At 37.6% G+C, this 21,745-nt stretch overlaps 1 protein-coding gene across 4 annotated transcripts in view; it reads right to left on the bottom strand.

The window, feature by feature from the left end:
- The window catches only part of FBLN2 (fibulin 2), a 155,414-nt gene that overhangs the window by 7,795 nt on the left and 125,874 nt on the right, over nucleotides 1-21,745 (bottom strand). For all 4 annotated transcript variants that reach the window (XM_025174300.2, XM_007421802.3, XM_088134155.1 and 1 more), the window contains exons 10-16: nucleotides 14,203-14,337; nucleotides 12,033-12,170; nucleotides 11,564-11,707; nucleotides 7,786-7,914; nucleotides 5,638-5,763; nucleotides 4,272-4,388; nucleotides 4,049-4,177 (exon numbers count right to left, since the gene is read on the bottom strand). In XM_025174300.2, coding sequence (XP_025030068.1) covers nucleotides 4,049-4,177; nucleotides 4,272-4,388; nucleotides 5,638-5,763; nucleotides 7,786-7,914; nucleotides 11,564-11,707; nucleotides 12,033-12,170; nucleotides 14,203-14,337 — 918 coding nt within the window. The remainder of the gene's footprint in view (nucleotides 1-4,048; nucleotides 4,178-4,271; nucleotides 4,389-5,637; nucleotides 5,764-7,785; nucleotides 7,915-11,563; nucleotides 11,708-12,032; nucleotides 12,171-14,202; nucleotides 14,338-21,745) is intronic.

Raw genomic sequence — 21,745 nt, 5'->3', positions numbered from 1 at the left:
TAAATATAGAAATTCTTATCTTGGAAAGTCTAAGGAGAGGTATGGGTTGGGTTGGGCACTTCTATTTTGGACTGAACCAAAAGCCATTCCCCCCTCCCTCCATAATGTTGAGTTGGTTTAAATTGATCCCTTTCCACTGAATATAATCAAAGTGAAATACTTAAAGAAATAGCCAAGAAAAAAAATAATAAAAAGGCACTTTCACCCCTGACTAGTCCCCAATCCCTCCTAAGCATTTTGTAGTCATCTATGAGATGGTCTTCACTCCAGCCAACCCCAGATTGCTGAGAAGGGGCAGGAAGCATATTGGACAAATCAGCATTCCCTCCAGTTAACAAGCTGAATGATAGTAAAAGAAAAAATAGTGCTCAGCTCTTTAAACTTCCATAGCTCCGGGAGCAGTAAAAGTCCCCTTCCCTCACTCCACACAGAAAGAGAGAAAATATATTGCCTCATCCTATCTATGTCCATCCATACAAACCCATTTCAGAACATCCAGTTATGCATTTGTCTGGCTAAATTCCAGAACCTCTGAGTCCTGAGGAAAGCTGTGTGGCTATCAGGAGGGGGTTCTTCATTTATATAAATTCCCACTGAAAGCAGTGATGATAGCATAGCACTGTTTTGCAACCAGGAGCTCTTCACCAAAGTTGCACTTGTGGATATAGGTTACTGTGTAGAACCTCTATGTTTGTGCACTGGGGTGGAGAAGAAGGAATGGCTTCTTCTCCACCCCAATGAGCCCAGAACCTATAGGTGGGATAAGGTAAGACTTCAGTATATGTTGCTTACCTAAACAGAAAATATTAAACTGAGCAGTTTTTTAAAGTAGGAATTATGAAACCAATGCAAAGTTTACTAGACAGAATAAGACTGGATACACTGATAAGGTTGCCTGTGAAATCTTCTGGAGATCTCTAAGTGCAGGTGGAGAAGACAGCTTAAGCAAAAAGTAAAACTCCACCAATTCCTGCAGAGTTCTAGCATTGTAGATCAAAAGTTGTAAATTGTAGCTTGAACTGTGCAGTACTACAGCCAGAAGAAAGCTAGCTCAACTCTTAAAAAAGGATGACAATGTAGCACATAGGACATGGTGCCACCACAGGAGTATTATCAAAGCTCTGTGTGGAAGTGCCCAGGGGCAGATACACACAAATCTCTTTCCATTTCTGCCCTGACAATCTGCAGGGATCTTTAATTATATGAGTACTCCAGTGACTGAATAGGATTGCTTTGGGGGATGGACCTAAGTATAGTTTGATTTTCCTGTTTGTGGATCTCCACCTGCTTTCAAGGCATGTTGATAAAACGGCTGCAGAGTCCTCTTTGCTCATATACTTCACTTCATGGTTGGGAGATCACAGACTTTTGTTTTAAGACCAGCATTTTATCGATTTCAGTTGTGTTGTTATGTTTGAAGGATACAAGAATTTATTTCTACATAGCATACTTAAGATAAGAATGAAAAGCCTACAAGAAAATCTTTGAAGAGTAAGATAACAAAATAGACATTTGTCAATTCCTGATGGCTGCAAGAGAAGGGGAAGGAAATCCTGGCTCAGCTCTTTAGCCATTCAGAAAATTCTCAAATGTCTAGACAGCATTCAGAGGTTGGCCACTAAAATAAATGCTAGCAGAGAATCCATGGGCAAAGTACTGTAGGGAAAACTGCCAATTTTTACAGAGGAGACAGTCTCCTAAATCAACACCATAGTATTCCCTTGTATGGAGTGTGGCTTGTTTAAAGGCATAAGAAAAGAAATTAAATAGGAAGTAAAAAATGAATAAAGTAATTTAAGTCCCTCCTCATTGACTTATGAAACTAGGTGAACAGGTAAGTTGTTCCCATATGGTATTTGAAGTTGCAAAAAGATTTACTACTCTGTCTTCGCTAACTGAAGCTTTACCACACAGCTTTGAAAACAACAATCCATAACATAATACGATAGTTCAAACAGATTAGTATGAATTCACTAAGCCATAAAATAGCCCTGAAGGAAGTGGAAAGGAAAAAGAGCAAAGATTTCTTCAATCTCATAACAGAACAACCAGGGAAGAAACTTTCTGCTACACATATTAGGTGTATAAGGTGTATTTTCCCAAACCTGCCCCAGATTCAAGATTTCCAGGGGCCACAGGTGGGTACAGTGTTTAAATGTTGTATATAATATATGCTAAAATTCCATAATACATAATTTATGTACTCACTGTCTCCCTAGAACCTGGGAATCAACCATGAAATTTTGGGTTTACAGTCATTAGAGATGCAGATTCTCTATTCATATGTTATCCTATATCTTGGCTCCAAAAGCTTTGGCTCCTATTTAGTCTTCAAAAGCAGGAAAAAAACTTATGGAAAATATAATTAAAGAATGGGACAAAAGAAACACCCAAGGTTTAGCAGCTAGAGCAACTTTCATTTGCATCACAATCAAAACTGATACATGAATTCTTTGAGCCAGTAATTTTAGCACTGAAAAGCTTTCATTGTTATTGAGTTCCCTTAAATATTTCAAACAAAAAAGCTGTTCCACAATTTTCCAGTCATTTCCTTACTAGTGATTAGTGTCTTCAAGAGTCATACACATTTCTCTGGGCCGGAATAGCAGTAACGGGCAGGCTTTATATCCCTTCAAAGATGGTTGGGTGATGCTACAAAGAAGCTATGTGCGAGCATATGAAAGGATGGCTTCTAGTGTGAAATATGAATCATATCACTTGGACATCTATGCTAACTTCCCCAACATGGTACCTTTCAGAAGGTTTGGTATTCAAAGCCTGACCATCATCGCACTGGCTGGTGCACATGAAATTGTATCTATGTCTCAAACTCTTATGGTGCCACTGCCACCACAGAAGCAAAAGGGCGAATGGGAGACTGGAAGATGTTCCTCACCTTTCCTCTTTTGAGAAAGCACAAAGGGATTGCAAGGCTGATGTCCGCAAAAGTATCACCAGCAAGGTGCCAACATCATAGCTAGTACTGGAAGAGCAGATTAGCTGCGGAGGCACCAGGGCACTCTGCCAGGGCCATAAAAGAAATACCATACATGGGGGTGCTAAGGTACCCTCAGCATTATAGGGTGAGGCAAAAAGCCCAATCTGCCTATTGCCTAGATTTGTTCCTCACATGATATGGCATGATTTGAAAAAGTATCAGAGACACATAGTAGCGATCTCCTTTATGGAGCACTATGTTGGACTGACTTTAGACTGTATGAAAACTGGTCTGTGTTGGAAGTTGATGCTAGCTGACTCTTGTATACATTGTATACATTGATACTACATTAAATAAATACTGAAGCAACAAAACTTTATTTCAACATTTGGCTAATCTGGTCTTGATTTGACCAACTATCATTCTTCCAGGAAAGCATCAAAGGGCAATGATGAAAAGGGTCAAAGCCCTCCTCCCCCCGCAATTCTTCTGAGCTGCCACAGCCCTCTACCCTGCTGGGTAGAATCACATTCACCCCCTAATAAGTCACAGGTGAAAAAAATTGCATCTCACCTTGCAACTCTACCTGCATTCCTTATTTTTAAGGATCGCCACTGACTGACTGTAGTTGCTTTTATTGTACTTTTTATTAATAAGAAATATGAGACAATTGCCTAATGTAATGGTATTTTTCTAAAGAAAAATCTACAAAGTTTGATTTTTTCTGATTTTCCCAGTCTTACACTCTTTCCATTCCATTTCTGAACAATTTTATGCATATTTTTAAATGTCTGCATGAACTTCTGTACATATTTTTGTGCACAATTTCTAATACATGCACTTTTGTGCTGCTATAGAAGGTTCCCTAAAATCATATTTTAGAATGCCTTTTCACCTAATATATGGGGTTTTTATAAAGTGATTTCCCCCAGTACTTTGAGTAGGCAAGGCTTGTTTGCACATACTTTCCTACTTTATGTATACCTTGATATCTTTTACGGCACTGCAAAATTTTAAAAAATGAAGACTTTGCTCACATACAGGTATAGTGAATGAAAATCAGGTCAACTCACAATGAGATGGGAATGGAATCTGTAATCTCATTCTTACCTCTGCAGGTCCTTCCATTGGCTGCCATTGTATATCCTTGATCAGGGCAAGCACACTGATAACTCCCAGGCACATTGAGACAGCGGAAAGTGCACAGAATACCTGCACTTTGGGCGCATTCATCAATATCTGGAATCGGTACATTAGCAAACATGTGAGGCCAACGACTTTATTCTCCCAGAGAAATGTACACTAGTGCTGCAATGGAACACATCAGATGTACCTTTACAAGAATGGCCGTCTTCCGCCAATTGGTAGCCTTGCCTGCAGTAACACTGATAGGAACCATAAATATTAGCACATTCTTGACTGCACGGATTATTGTCACATTCATTGACATCTGTGTTGAAAAATGAGTATCAAAGGGACATTAAAATCAGTTGCTGCCACATATTGGTCATTGAAGGCAAAGTAGAAAAGCCCCTTAACTGAATGGATTGCCTTTTTTAAAAACATGGAGTATCTTGAAGCCTGAAGATACGGTATGTCTGTAGTTTGTTCATGCAGGAAATATATGTGATAAAAAATATATGATAAAATTACTAAATTAAGTTTGGCCCTCAAAAATTAATAAGCATTTTTAAATCATAGATGATTATAACTATAACTTAGACCTGGGCTGCATCCTTCTTGTTGCCTTGAATTCTGTAGAAAGTTGCATCATACACTCCAGAAAGGGATGGAACCAGGGCCCTTACAGAGAAGGGTTTCAAGAATGTTTAAGGCTGAAATAGGTGCTTTAAGCATTTGTAAGATACAGATAGTCCTCACTTAACAACTGCCTGTGCAGTTGCACTCACAACTGTTGCAGCATCCCCGTGGTCATGTGATTGCCATTTGCGCACTTCACAGCTGACTTCCAAAAAACACAGTCAATGGAGAAGCTGGCAGTAAAATCACAAGTTGCAGTCATGTGCTATCTCGGTTAATGACTATGGTTGATTCACTTAACAACTGCAGCAGGAGTGATGCCATAAATCCGGCATGATCACATGATGTTTCACTTAGCAATGGAGTTGTCGGCCCCAATTGTGGTCATTAAGCAAGGACTACCTGTATAAGGCACCCATTTTGCTCCTTAAAAGCCTACCAAACTGAAGAAGAAGGGAGAAGGAATAGTAGTAGTAGTTGCTGTTTAAGGTTAGCCTTACCCACCTAGGGGGCTCTAGGACCCAAAAGGGATGCTAGCAGTCTGCACACAGACCTGGGCCACAGTTTCTCCACATCTGAGTTAACAACTCATTTTTTATTCAGGCTATTAACATTGTAATATTATTCAAAACAATAAGCCAGTAGTGCAATTTAAATTAGGCTATAGTTATTCATTTTCAGTGAAATACAAATACATGAAAAAGGACCCAATGGCAGTTAAGGCTGGGTTTCATTTTTGTATTGTACTGTATAAAGAACTTTTGAAAATTGGGATGCTAATTTTGACAAATAAAGGGTAGAAAAATCATAATGAAGGAAGCATAAGGATTTCAAAACTACACTGACTTGCATCCAGAAATGCGTTATGTGCTACAAGATACTTCTCACTGTGTAATCCAGCCCCACTGCATTTTTGAGATAGCTTTGCCTACAAATACCTTCACAATGCTTCCCATCGTAAGCCAAGCGAAATCCAGAAGAACACGAGCAATGATAGGATCCAGCAGTGTTTTCACATGAATGCTGGCAGAGTCGGCCTGGATAATTCCAGCATTCATTTATGTCTATTGCAAAACAAAAACAACTGATAAACAAGAACATAAAATAGGTCTGGGAAATGGTAAGGCACGAAAAGGGCAAAAGTATTAGAGGAAGATTGGTGTAATTGCTTCCATCTTGGGGAATGTTATATTTCTTTATTTTATTCACCTACCAGTGTGGAAAAATAATGAAGTATAGAAAAATGCAGTTATAGCCTTATCAAATAGACAACCACTTCATTTTTGCAGAGTTTTCCATATTTATATTCTATGTTGCTGATTTGCCAAAGCTCTTATAACACACAGAACGGTTTTGGAAACCTCCAGAAAGTGAAGTTATGCTAATCAATATACATTAGTGTCAACTCCACTAGGTAGAACCAGACCAAGAAGTGAATTCCACAGGAAGGCTAAAACTACTTTATTGAGATTGGCTATAATAACAGAATCGTGCAAGTCTGATTACCTCCTCTTCCTACTTATAGTTCAGTGAATTAGGAAAGTGTCCGTCTGAGTCACTTCCAAATGTTATCTGTCTGTTGTGGACTTAAAATAAGTTTTGCCTTTTGTCGCCTTGGCAATGGAATTTGCATGTCTGTCAAGGTCATATTTCTCTCTCTCTCCAATTAGAGAAGATGATGTTCCCATTTTAGACTGGCAATTCATGAATTTTAATTCTTTTGTAAATAGGATGATTTATTAGTTAAAGATAGAGACACAACCTCCTTTCTCAACTGTCAATCTCTTGCATTTTCTGCCCCATCACAGCTCTGTCCCATGCTCCAGCAATGTCAATCTTCTTGTGCTACTATAGAGAAGAGATTCTTCAGCTCAGACTCCTGTAGATACATAGGCTCCAGCTGAAGCTGCAGGACTTTCTCCCCTCCCTGAGTTTTCTTCTTCTTCCAATCTCTAAGCCTCATAACCTTGGAATCTGTCTGCTCTAAATCAGAATTCTCAAGATTCCATTCACGTACACTTTCCCAATCAGGATGAATGTGAGTAAATCAGTTCTCTTGAATATTCTGCTTCAGCTGAAATCATTTAGAATCCAGAGCATATCCAATGTGGAGCAGAAACAGCCCAGGAGGGGAGAGAATTACTGCAGTGGCCTGGAGGTATACAAGCAATTCTGTAAAGTAGGAGTGTTCTCCCCTCCCCAGCTCCCTTTTTCTAATTTTCTGAAGTTGGAATCTCAAAGGAGCACAAACTGGCTGGTGGTGTCTGAGATTGCCAGTTTTATTCATTTATTTATAACATCCAGAAGTTCTTGTAGCAAGGAACAATCTATAACATCCACCATATATAGGAATTTGCAAATATCAGATTCTTCAATCATATCTCCATGTGCATCTTTTTCAAAAGCCATTTTGACCTCTATCCTGCCTTGTGGAAGAAAGCTGAGGAAGGGAAGAGATATTCATGCCATTCTAGCTAATCCTAGGCAACCCTCCAAGCTTACAATATTATACAGTATATTTTTACTTTTTTTTCCCTGAGCATCATCATAATCACAACTTGAGCCTCTGGTTGATTTTTTTCCCCTTAAGCATGCACAATTTTTCACAACTACCTGCCATTCATTTTTACCTAGTTAAATTAAGTGGCATGGCACTTGTCATAAGGAGAGACTACAACACATACCTGCACTGACTGGGTTATAGCATCCACTCAGAAATTGAATAGTTGGCAGATTATTCCCTAGCATCCATATTATTCAGGGCCTATTTTCTTGGCAAGTGTGAAGGTGCTTAGTAAAGCGTGAAGATAAATCACAACTGGAGAGGATTTAGCTCATCAATAAGTACTGGCTTAGGTTCATCCTAATCAATTGCCCACACTTGAAATAAAATTGGAGCATATTCTTATGAACAGGCAAATTAGCCAGTGTGAATGAAGGGCATTTCAGAAGCAAATAAGCAATCTTATTTGAGCTTTAGCACAGTGGAATTAACACTTAACGCTGGGATCAATGGCACATAAAAGCTGACCAAAGATCCATATTTCATCAATCAGCAATACCATTTTCTCCTGTGTTATACATACCAATGCAAGTTCTGCTGAATGAATCATACTGATATCCCATCTTACAATCACAGCGGTACGCTCCAGGTAGATTGTGACAAATCTGTCCTTCTCCACAGTGGTGTGTGCCAGACTGACATTCATCAACATCTATAGAAGCAAAAAGTAGCAATTACTCTAACCACAGTGGGCCAGGTTGATGGCCACTCTTAATATCACCATTTTCAGCAACTGTGTTGAATGAAGATGTTTGCAACCTGAGCATGCAACTGGAGTAGAGGTGCTGTTAATTTTTCCCAGATGCTGCAGGTAAACTGATTAGCGATTACAATTCCCTTTGCCAAAGCTGGCCTCCTGCAGTTCTGTGATTCTTACAGACAAATACTGTGATTTAAAATAAAATAGAAATGCAGCTTTGCAAAGCCTTGGAGAGCATTCTGTTTTGGGTCCAAACAAACAGTAGCTTCCCTTAAAAAAATAATAAAAAATCATACTGCAATTCTCCTGTGTTGTTTGGAATGTCCTGAATTATTAAACCAGCATTTTCAGATAATCGGTAATAAATTCATTAAGCACAATAATAAAGACAGGGCTAGATTTCATTACAAATTGAGATCTTTCTTTTATCTCTTTCTATACCAATCAAGCAATTATCATACACTCTGAGGACTAATAATACTTTTCATCTATTCATACGTGCCCATAAGGAACAATGCTTTACATTTTTAAAACAAATTTACTATATATTTGATTTATATCTTGCCTTTCCTTCAGGAGCTAAAGGTGAGATATATAGCACTACCTTCTCCTATTTTTTACCACAATAGCAACCCTATGAGATAAATTGAGCTGGGAAAGAGCTTATGAAACTTGAGTTTGGTTAGAAAGTTTCCCTTTTAATCTATTTTTATTCACTCTTGTTTTAAACAAGCCTAACGATGTAGGAATCAATAATTGATTTTTTTTTTTTTAAAAAAAATTAAAGCACCATCTCTTTGCATCTCTGCTTTACAGCAAGCATTAAAATGTTAATTTTAATACAGATTTAAATCTGCCAATTAGCGACATCAGTTGCCTTTAATTCATTTGTTCAACTCTTTGATTAGTTTCTTTGAAACTCTGCATTCCAGTGAATTCTGCTTTTAATTAGTTTCAGTACATTATTCTGTCAAAAGAGCATCACATTTCATGATAACTACAGTGTTTTCCAGCTAAATGTTGGAACAAACTGCTGCTAACCAGACTATTGCATTAAAAAGAAGGAATTTGTTGAGAATTCTCTAAACAATAAGAAGCAACCACATTGACTCCATTCTTCCGTAAAACTTGTCCCAATGATCTATTTCTAGTACCATAAGTTTTTCCAATCTAAAATCTAATTATCCATTGTGTTATTTCTTGCAAAATAAAAGAGGAAATTACAACCACAATGACTTTTTATTTGGTTGTTTATACTTTCACCTCATTAACACACACACACACACACATTAGAGTGTTTAAAGTCTAAGCATAAATGCACACTTACAAGGCCAGAGGCACATTTTTTCCTTTACTTACTAATATTACAATGAACTATGAAGTTCCTAGATACAACTCAGTTTTGATTTCTATAATTCCAAAAGTTTCTAAAGCCTTACTGATACTACAAGTTAGGTAGTAGCTGACAGGGCAATGAGCAAGATGAAGAATTCCACACCAACAACGGTATCCAGAGTGTAACTACTATAGCAGAGATATCTTTCAAAGCACTGTTCAGGTCCATGGCTGGTTAATGATAGTGGGGCAAGCTGTTCTTAGTTTCCCCCAAAGTCAAGAGGTAGACACGTTGTTCTTGCTCACCAGTAGCTGCTGTTTAAAATCCCACTTCAGCCACTGAGGAAAACCTATATGATTTATTACATTCAAGTTCCGCCCTATATTTTTTCTTCTTGCATCACACCATCACTACTGCCTAATCAATGTGCATTAATGGATTTAAGAGAGCACCAAATAGCTTTTGTTTCTTTGCTCAATTTACTGAGATTGCATTTGAGTTTGAAGCACTAGCAACTTTCAAAAAAGAAAATTGCTCATCTCTTCCATGCAAGTATTTATAGCTTAAATAGACAGACTTATTTTCTACCAAAAATCCTGTTAAAAGGTGACTACCGCTAAAACACATTAGTACTTCTAGTACTGGAAGTAATACATAATCATTCTAAATAATAGACATTTATAGCTTTATTCTCTATGTCTAATCTTATTCTAAAGCTTTGTAGTAAATTCACAGAGTGAAGTAGTACTTTCCTTTCTCTATTATCTTCATCCAACCATTGGAAGAGCCTGCTTTTTAGAGATATAAGGAAGGATAAACATTTCTCCTTATCTATTTTTTCTCTGTCATGCATAATTTTATGCCCCCTCCAGTGCCCTCTTTTTATTTCCATCCTTCTAGGCTTAAAATGCCTAACATTAAAACTTTTCCTCAACAGTCGGTTTCTCCAGCTTCTTGATCATTTTCATTTTCTGCAGTTGCTCTAGTTTTACCTAAGGGTGGGGTGTGTGTGTGTGTGTGTGTGTGTGTGTGTGTAGCAGTGACCAGAACAATACAGACTATTCCAAATGTGGATATGTGTCTGAGCTGGGGAAAGGAGTTCTGAGATTGTAGTTGACACTAACCCATTAAATGGATATGATGAAAAAAACAAATCCTAAACTGGGGGTCATTCAGACATTATTAATGATTTTATTTAAGTGTGTGGTGTGTCCATATTTGGAAGAATATGTAAAGTTCTGTCACTGATGGTATCTCCAAAAGGATACTGTAGAACTAGAGAACTGCAGAAAACAGAAATCAAAATGATCTAAGGAATCAAAGTAATGAGAAAAGATTTAATATTTGGGATGTACCCACCCACCCACATAGCTTTTTGTCCCAGTGTGCTTCACTGTACAATAGATTGCACCAAATCTTGTTTGCAATTTTAATGTCTCCCATCACTATTTGGAAAGATCCTTTTGGAACACTTCATATTCATTTTATGTTACTTACAAAGCTTATCTCTCATTGTTCATATATGATTTGGAGCCAAGAGTAAACAAGTAAAATACCACTGCTCCTAATCCAAATCCCTGGGTAGCCTTACTATTTCTATCCACCCATTTTAAAGGACTGTTCTTTTATTCCCATTCTCTGTATTCTCTAATAATACTTACTGATCTGTAAAAGGACATTTCCCATGATGCTATGTATGCCTGAGTTACATTTGCTTCCGTTTTTAGAAACCACAGTGAGGAGAAGAAGCATGGATCACTAAAACATCTATACTATTGATGCATATATGTGCCTTATATTAATTCATAAGAATAGCTATTCAGATTGTATTTCCTTGTTGGCATTAACAAGGACAAGAGTAACTATTTTGGCAAACACTGGTATAAATGTCAACACTTCCTGATGAATAACGCTGCCTAGTGAAAAGCAACCACAATCAGTAACATTATTCACTGCCAAGAATTTGCCAGACTTGTGTTCCTTACCTGTTGAAATCTATCTTAAACTTTAACAGGTAGGTAATGTATATAAATCGATTTCTTTTGAACGGCGACTAAGGTAGTCATTGTAAGCCAAATAACCTTTTAGGTATCTCTACCAGGGGCACAAAGGTTTGCAACAGATCCCTTTGTGTGTTTACTGGAATTCACAACATGCATGCTTAAATAAATATATATATCAAAACTATCTGAAATCCAGATTAGATTAGATAGAGACAGTAAATCTAACCATATTTTCAGCCAGGTTCTTTAATCTGACTCTTACCAACACATCTGGTTCCATCTTCACTTGAATGATATCCTCTGCTGCATATTAAGAGGTTCTTCTGACAAGTATAAGACCCAACAGTATTGATGCAATTGAATCCAGCCTTACATGGTTCAGGAAGGGATGTACATTCATTAATGTCTGTGGAATAAATATTAATATATTGCTATCAGCCTTTTACTTAATCAGCAACCCATCTTCCAGCTGTTCTTCCTTTCCTGTTCATTTGGTCTTGATTTATTGTGCAATAAATTCCAGACTGATAGGAATTTATTTAGCCAATAGTTAAAAATGCAATATTTCAAAAATCTAATATTTACTTCTTATTTTATGGTGTTTTAAAAGGAAATGAATTTCAGAAGGGGAAACAGTATAACTTTAAAGACCACAAAATGTAATCAAAGCTACTGCAGGTGATAGAATAGCATCTGGAACTCATTAATTGAGGAACAGAGATAGAACTCACCAACACAGTTTCCCTCTGGATCTTGTAAAAATCCTTCCATGCATCGTTGCTTTGATTCACAATAGAATGATCCTTCTGTATTTTGACATGCAAAGTTTATCTTGCAGCTGTGAGTTCCTCTTTCACATTCATCAATATCTTTTTTAAAAAATGAAACAATTTAGCTACAAAATTTCTAATTCTCTTCTGGCATCTTTCAGTTCTTGGGTTTGTTCATGTACTTGTGTAAGCTTATAGACAGTGGTGATACAATGCAAGATGCTATTAATATCTAATACTAAATGTAAGCTACTTTAAGACAGTAATCATTCATTTTCTAACCTGGCTGCATTTGGAAAGTATTAATGCCTGCAATCCTGATGTGTAAAAGCCCTGGAAAATTATATGCAATCTATTTAAGGAAAACAAGCTAAATAGAAAGCCATCCATTCACATTTACAGTCAAATAAATGGATCCAGATTTCCAAAGACATATACTTTTTGCTGTAGCTATTACTTATATTTGGATTCTTTTGGTTGTTACTCAAATTGTTAGATCTCCTTGCTAAAAAAAATAGAGGAGGAACATTAATGCTTAATATCTAAGCTCAAATTATCCTACTTTGGACACATTATGCGAAGACCTAGCTCTCTAGAGAAGGCTCTAATTTTGGGAAAGGTGGAAGAAAAGAAGAGGATGACCAGCAGCAAGGTGATGGACTCAAGTTACAGTAGCCACAGGTGCACTATTGGAAGACCTGAAGGACCAGGTTAGGAACAGATCAACATGGAAAAAATCCATCTATGGTTGCTAAGAGGTGATGCTGACTTGATGGCACATTATCATAGCTCAATATGGCTTAATATCTCACCATAGGCAAAAGCATGGATGTGATAGCAAATAATTAGAGATTGCTTATTACAATGAAGTTTGAATTATAGACCCAGAGTCCAGGCATTAACTGGAGAACCACACAAAAATCTGTTTTGTCATTCTGAGTACACTAGACATAAAATCAACTGGGATATCAAATGTGGCTGCTGGATGATTTTAAACACATGTATGTTTATAACAGTAATATACAGTCAGCCCTTCTCTTCCCCAACATCCCTAAAGAAAATCAGTACCCACTGTTTGGAATGATTTAATGTGTTCAAAAAAATAGAAATCACATTTGCAAGCATCTGAAGATGCAAGAAATTGCTTGAGTATTTCTTCTCACTTTTTCTTCAAAATGCTTAATCAAAACATGAAAGGGAGTAGTGAAAAGGTTACTGGCCCCACAGGCCTTTCCTCCAGGGTGGGCTGTCTGTTAATCTATACATACAATGTTAATTGCATGCTTCACAATTGAGGTAATACCCATTAAATCTAGATTCTAAAATATCTAGCTGTGCTTTAATTCAGGCCACTGCATTAATTTAAGAGGGGAAGCAAATCTTGCTTCCTGAGAAAGCTTGAATTTGTCAGTGAAGTAAATCATTTTCACCAGTTGGGTCTTCTTCCACACAAAGACCTTTGAATGCATCACAGCAAGTAGGTATTATGATCCTTCCTTCTCCATTTGCAATATGAGAATAATATCACAATTGTTTTGAGTATTCTGAATTAATATTTAAGAGTTTATAATATGTACTGTGCTATATAAGGTTTGATAATTACAAAGCAATCCTATGGTGGTACAGGAGGGAGAATTTGTAAAAGAGCAAGTATCACTTCCAAAAATTGGTAGGCCTGTACTCAGTCAGGTGAATAAAGGCATTTTCCACTTTGTCTGGAAAGTCTCAAACAAAATTACAAGCTAAAATTGATTGACTGCTTTTCCCCTGTACTATTATCAAAGCCTCAACGATGAATTTTTTACTGCTACAACAAGATTTTGGGGAAATATCTCTCCACCATAAATTCTGGAATGCCTGTTCTGGGATCATAGGATACCTGTAAACTGTTTTATTTAACTATTCATTCCTTTTTACAGGGTTTCTTTCTGGTTACACAAAATAATCCCTTTCATTGTATGAAAATAATAACTTTTATTATAAGTTTACTATTAATAGACTATTAAATCTGTTGCTTCGAAATCACCAATATGTACTTCAGCTCAAGATTTTGACAAATGAGTTTATAAACTGCTTGAAAAAGTAAAGTGCTATTCCTGCAAAAATAAATAAAAAAAAGCTCTGGTCTTACCAACACATTCACCGTCCTTAAGTTCATATCCTGATTGGCAGATGAGTTGTTGAAGACATGTAAATGATCCAATTGTATTAATACAATGTTCTCCTCTCTTGCAAGTATGAGTGTCTGATACACATTCATTAATATCTGTGTGAAAGAGCACATGCCAGCATATCATACAGCAAAGAATTTACCTCTTTCAAGTTTACTATGAGAGGAAAATCCCTTAAAGATATAGCAGAAATTATTTGTCCAAAAAGAAAAGCTTACATGATTGCATTTTCACACATCTTGCCAATTTTAGAGAAGTTTACAATATTTTCAATTGATACGGAACTTTAGGCGATATACTTCTTTTAATTTTGCTTTGAGTGATGCATTCAGTCAAGGCCACTATGGAGTGAACTAATTAGACACAGAAGTTAGGAAAGCTTTGAAAGCAAGCACACACATTATATACAGATTATCCCTAGTTTATACAGCAAATATAATTTGATTTTATAGCCATTACAATGTTTTTGAGACAAGCAATCACTTGGGCACCAGAGGGCACAAAGGAATACTGTGATAAAGCAGCCGAGGAAGAACCACAGGGATGAGTAGGAAGGAAAAATGATGCTTGAAGCCCATAAGAATAACTGTGCTGTACAATTCAAGTAGGAGTTGTGATGAGATCTTGACATTTGAAATGGAGCCTAATTCTTGCCATAATTTTGAATTAGGATTTATGCCCACCATAGTGGCATGTTTCATGCCCAGCGTGTGATGATGACAATAGAACTTTGTCTATGATCCTAGTGGGACTGGCAGCATATAGATTATGAGGTTGTGTGGATCTTCACATATCCCACATGTTTTACTTTTCTGGCTTCCTGTCCAATTTACAGTCCTAGAAATGTAATCCAATATATGAAAGACATTAATATGTAACACATATATAGCACAATTGGAAGTACTGTATATAGGTAGGAATAGCAAAAGGCTGGGTCAGAGAAACTTTTCAGTTTTACTATCATTTCTGAATCTTCAATCAATTTAATACAGATTTTACATGATGCTGTGCGCACACGAATAGTATGGATATGAGAAGGAAAGTTACAAAAACATAATGTAGGCTATTATGCTTTCTCCCCAAGCAAACTGTGCATCCAACAGCACATTTTACAGATAGAATGATTGTGTCCTAGACAAGCAAAGTATATATCTTAAGATAAGGTTAAAGGCAGACAAGCAGTAGAAATCTCATTTAGTGGCAAGGAATAAAATAGGCTGACAAACACTACAATAAAGAAAATATAGCAGGCAGAAGAAACATCCAGTAATTCTATGAGTGACGAACACTGAACCTTTAAGCAAGAATATTATAGGACAAATAGAACTTCATCTCAGTGTGTGCCAAACATGAATATATCTGGGTTTATAAATCAAGAAAAGGAACCAATAGAAAAATAATCCCATTGCCAAAGCACACAGTCATACTTCAGTCTCTAAAGTGGTTCATAAAAAGTATGAATATGTTAACATTTTAATAATAATTTAATATTCTAAAATTCAGAAATTGGCCTTATCACAACTTCTTTAGAGGAAGAAAAAGAAAGCAGTGAATATTCTATTGACTTTACTAAGAAGCCTCCTCTATCTGCCTCTTCCTTCCATCAGCCATCATTTTGACATCAACCATTCCATCAGCAAAGGGAATTCTGAGAAACAGGCTACTCTTCTGAATGGACACGGACGTCAAACTGGGGAAAAAGCAATTCAGAGATATAGCCTTGCTCCTCCTTCTCCAGCCTCCCCACGCTCAGGAGAAGATCTGAAGAGGACAATGCAAGGGCAATTCTGCACATGCCTAGAACTGGAATAAGCAAGGGTCCTGAATCATGACCATGCTTTAAAATCTTTGAAAATGCTCTAGGAGATTTTGTGGGGTGAAATTAATGTTAAAATGTTTTAAATAAGGAAATAGAGACACCAGCTGAGATTTGTAAAAAAAAAAAAAATCACTCCTAACAGACTAGTCATATCCCTTTGTCTCTCTTTTGTTATTTTTCTTTCAAAAAGATTGTGGGTAAAATGTGGGCTAGATAATCTCATCAATTCGCAGCTGGTGAAAGCCATATCCACAAAATGCTCATCTGTGGTTCTTTATCAGGCTGGAGAAAGAATTCGAATGAAATGCTCCAAGATGCTATCCTGATCTCAGCATTCCTCAAGATATTACTTGAATGAAGAGGTGAAGGGATACATATTAAATTTATGAATGAAAGAAAACTGGAAAGTATAACAAACACATAAAATGCCAAGAACAAAAATCAAAATGGCATTGAAAGAATGAGAAACTGGAGCAATCGACAAAATTAAATGAAATCCAAAGTTCAGGTTTTATGGATGATTGAATGAATGATACAGGCATAGGATGGGGATACTTGGCTTGGCAGTACTATGCATGAAAAGGTTCTCAGGACTGGAGTTGCTCGATATAAAAGTGAAAATAGTTAATAGTCCAAAAACCAAATCCTATAAAGAAACATAGAAGGTCCTGTTATATTTAACTTGGAGATCAATGTAGTTCTCTTCAAACAGTTGAACAGCTACCTCATAGATGAGTCAAAGACTTATTTTCTGCTCCCAAAGACAAAATCAGATTTAAGGGGGTGCTAAGAAAAAGCAGGTTTCAGCTAAATGGTAGAAAAACTGTCACAGGGTAAGTAGTAGTTGGATAACAGAAACAATTATCTGATGATTATTGCCCTCTCTTGCTGGAGCTCTTCAAACTATTGGGAGGTACCCTGACACTTGGATTTCCTGCCCCAAGGAGAGGTACTTTCTCCATCCTGGTGCCCTCCAGCTGTATTAGAATTTCAACTCACACAAGTACCCAATCAGCTGAATTGCAATTTCAAAATATCTGGAAGATGCCAAGTAAGGGAAGGTTGACACACAAGACTATCCTTCCCAATCCACTATGATTGTCAAAAAGCTTCAGAGATTACAGATGGAAGAAAACAAAATGTACAGTGAATCCCTAAGTGACCTTGAATATTTAATTAAAGCTCAAACGATATGGAAACATGAAAACAGAGAAGTGTCCAATTATTTTCCCCATCTGCAAGATTTATAAATAGCTTCTCCTGGGAATATATACATGTCAAAGCAATTTCACAGGTTTGACTTGCATGTTGATTGATTTCAGTTGAATGCAGGGTCTTAGCTGGGGAGAGGAAATACAAAATGTGAACTTGTCTTCAGCAGGAAAAAAAAAAAAAAACCCTGAACATCTCTATGAAGAAAATAGTTCCATTCCTTCAGTGTAAAATGAAAATATGACATTTTCAGTAACGCAAGCAGAAGTAAACAATGAAATACTTGGAAACATATAAAAATAAAAGTTTAATTAAATATTTACAGAAAAGTTTGTTTCCAGTCCTGGTTCTATATCTGCTGACTCAATAGGGCTCATAACAGTATTGTATCTCAATCTGATGGGATGATTGGTTACAAAGCTCCTTGAAATATTGTAATAGTTACCAATGAAGTGTCACTGATTTACCACTTAGGACAGCATCTCTGAGAAGTCCTGGAGAACAGGCAAGGTCCCAGAAGACTAGAGGAGGATTAATGTTGTAATAATGCCCCTCACTTGGAATACTGTGTTCAGTTCTGCACATCCCAGTTTAAAAAGGACATTGATTAAACTGGAGAAAGTTCAGAGAAGGGCTACCAAGATGGTGAAAGGACTGGAAACCAAGTCCCACAGGAAACTAGGTATGTTTAGCTTACAGAAGAGAAAGTTGAGAAGGGACATGATAGCTGTTTCCAAATATCTGAAGGTCTGTCAAATTGTAGAAGGTTCAGACTTATTCTCTCTTGCTCCAAAGGGTAAGACTAGAACTAAGGGGATGAAACTTCAAGGATGCAGGTACACACTAGGAAGAACTTCTTGACAGTAAAAGCTGTCAATCAGTGGAATAGGTTATTGCCTGGAGTGGTTTCTTCCCCTTCACTGGAGGTTTTCAAACAGAGGCTGAGTAGTCATCTATTGGAGATAGTGTAATGAATCCTGCAGTGTGCAGGGGGTTGGGCTTGGGCTTGATAACTTCTTAGATCCCTTCCAACTCTATGATTCTATGATAAATCTTCCATATTCAGTTGTGAAACCTGAGCAGAGATTTTAAACTGACCCTTTCTGGATATTAAATAAATTGTTTTTCTAAGGTCTACTCCATTTTAACACTGCATCCTGGATAGCTTTAGACAAGGGAAACATCAGTAAAAATGTTTCTGACTACTTGCAGAATCCCCTGTACATATTTATTGCACTTTCTCTAACGGGTTTTTATTCAAGTAGGAACTGGAGGCAGACTCAGCCTTTCCATCTGCGTGTTCTGGAGTCACCTCTTGGCAAATGTTCAGGTATATGCACTTTCCTAAAGTTTTGATCACTGCTGGTTCCTCTAAGTCAGTGTTGTCCAAACTTGGCCCACTTTAAGATGAGTGGACTTCAACTCCCAGAATTCCCCAGCCAGCATGGCTGGCTGGGGAATTCTGGGAGTTGAAGTCCACTCATCTTAAAGTGGCCAAGTTTGGACAACACTGCTCTAAGTTCACTTCTTATAGATTGGGAAAGGGATAGGAATAAGTTGTATAGCTAGCTTCCTGTGATAAATAAATTGTAGTCCAGAACGAAAAGTGTCCATGCCATTCCTTGGATACTATCTCATACTGAGGAATGAATGTTGCAATGCTCTAGCAGGAACACCAGAAACCTTCCCTCACACGTACATTTACAACACGCATGGATGACTCATGAGACATTTAAGGAAACCACTTCACTCTGGTGACTCCAGAATATGGTGATGGAAAGGCTCACTGTGACTCCACTCTGAGTTCTCACTTAAAGAAAAGCCATTAGAGAGATGTTAGTCTAGGTTGATCAAAGGGGAACACATCTACAGTTATTCCTTTTTCTTTAAATAGCAACTGATTATTCTTTAGTTACAGACAATTATAGGTTTAATAGAAGAGGCATACATAAACTTGAAAGCAGTTCCGGAAAGAAAGGTAGGATAGAAATGTTACAAGCAAACAAACTTGGCACTTTTCAGAGCTAATAATGGCTGCTGCCTGTGCCAAATACCAGAATCGTTGTTTATCTAGCTCAGTGTTTCTCAGCCTTGGCAACTTTAAGATCTGTGGACATCAATTGCCAGATTCCCATAGATCTTAAAGTTGCCACAGTTGAGACACACTCATCCAGCTGGGCACTCGGATTGGCAACAGTTCTTTAGATTCTGAAGCAGACCCCCCCAACCTTATCTGCCCCTTAGCTCTTGCAATCCTCTGCAAGCAAAGCATATCCTCTACCCTTTCCTTATGAACTGTGGATGAATCCCACAAGGTGAGGTCAATGGGCTGTTTTGTTCAGCAGAGCAATATAGCACTGCTGTGGGTGAGAATACCCAGGGACACTCACATACACAACCCTACAGAATGAATGGTTCTCTCTGGGATGGTATACCTGGAGCTTCCAAGAATCACATAGCAAGGGCTTATTCAAAGGACTGCACAAAAGTGGTATTTGTATATTGCACAAAGACATGGTGACTTTTCCAACAAATCTACCCATCAGGAGTTCAAGAATTTTTGAATGCTACTAGAATTTAAATCTTTTAATGATTTAACCCAGGAAAAGCAAAGAACAATATACTTCTAAACTGATGGATTATGGAGACAGGAGAAATAGTCACTTTATTACATTTACACATACTGATGTCATTAAAATAATTAAACATTGTAATTCTATAATTGACAGACATAAAGTTTTCAAGGTCCTTGCATCTTCCCCATTCCCTCAAATTCTTCAAAATGGGGCATGAAAGCTTAGCTGACTAAAGATTCCTTCTGGTTAAAGGGTCTGAGACAGCAACTTGGACTATTAGATCCCATCACCCATTTGTGGTTTACTACGTACCAAAAGACTTTAATAAAGATGAACAATGACAAATGTGTTCCATGTACTACATGTACAGCAGAGGAAAATGCAGGAATGGGAACCACATGTTGCAGAAATGTGGGTCAGGAACAAAGCTCATTATCTAGCAGCTACTTGAGTGGTAGCAAATGAGATCGATTTTAGAAGACATCTAGGCCTTTTTCATAGGACAGCTCTTTTCATACAGGCAGTCAGATGTGCTGATTTGGCCCTCTTGCATTTTGAAGCTTTGACTTTTCTTAGACATTGCCCCAAAACTTTGACAATAGAGGTTTCCATGGACATCCAAAGAATTGGTGGAAGGGTCAGGAGCAAGAGAATTTGATCACTGTTGTTGATATGCCTGCACTGCTAAACAAACTGAAGGCAGCTGCTGAATGGGTCTGAAGAGAATTTCTCAGAGAGAAGAAGAATCGTGAATTGCATATCTAATGATCTAATCTATTATAATCTAATTCTTCTCTGTAGCAGCACCTGCCTTTTGGAATGAGGTTCCCCTGGAAATTCGAACAGCTCCCACCCTACTGGTATTTCAAAGGGCCTTAAAGATCTGGCTGTTCGCCCAGGCCGTTGGAGAGGATGACTGATGCTCCTTTCTTCCTTTCTGTTCCCCTCTGGGTTTATTTTCTTTGCCATCCTTGTTCCTTTGTCTTGTGCTGTTTTTGTGCTTTTTGTATTGTTCCCTGTTTTTTAAATGTTTTAACAATTGTAAACTGCCCAAAGTCACTGGGAGTCAGGCGGCATATAAATTTAATAAATTATGGGTGGTCGCACAATCAGCCAGATGATTAGACTGGATCTGGCATTTTTGTCCACTGATCGAGTCCTTCCCAAGGACCTGGGATAGGCAGATGTTGTTTCATGGTGTTAAAGGTATCATCACAGGATGTAAGCTGTTCCAAGTAAAGCTGCCTTTTGCAATTGACTGGTGGTGATGACAGTGATGGTGATGATGATTTATAATAGCTAACTTATGAATGGAATCCTCAGAATTCATTCAATCCAGAGTCCTGGTCCTAAACGACCACCACCCTCTTACAATTAAATAATAAAATAAAATAATTGGAAAAACCTCTCCTAGCAGCTAACAAAATTATGAGTGGTGTTTCATTATCAAGGCTGTTGAAAACTTTCAAGGGGTGCTTCAGTTCAAGTGAAGCTTTGCCAAATCGCCCTATTGAAGGATATTCACAAATTAAAGTGGTGAATTGCATCAAAGCAGCAAACGGAATCAGGCACTTCTTTACTTTTTTCTGCTGCTTTTAGGGTTGTTACAGACAATGTAAAATGTTGTCTTATGAAGAAGGCTGGGAAAGCTGAATAACAGGGTGGACTTTCTGACAGCTGTGTCAATGACTTTTACCACCTCTCTACAAATCAAAGCTCTTTGGGGTGCAAGGCTAGTTTTGTTTGGGGTTTTATTCACCTTCTCTGCATCCTGAATGTATCCAGCAACAAGCCTCCTCTCATTCTCCATCGTTCTAAAAAATGGTTACATTTCTGTGTTTCTCCTGCCTACACAAGTGGAGGTTCAGTTCAAATTTCAGCATTCTGAGTATGGAC

This window comes from Python bivittatus, unplaced genomic scaffold, assembly GCF_059951505.1.
Source record: "Python bivittatus isolate LINGU-HERP-01145 unplaced genomic scaffold, Pbiv_v1 ctg000080_np1212, whole genome shotgun sequence".
NCBI classification, from domain to species: Eukaryota; Metazoa; Chordata; class Lepidosauria; order Squamata; family Pythonidae; genus Python; species Python bivittatus.
Note: the sequence above shows the minus strand (reverse complement) of the source record. Positions and strands in the feature narration are given on the sequence as shown.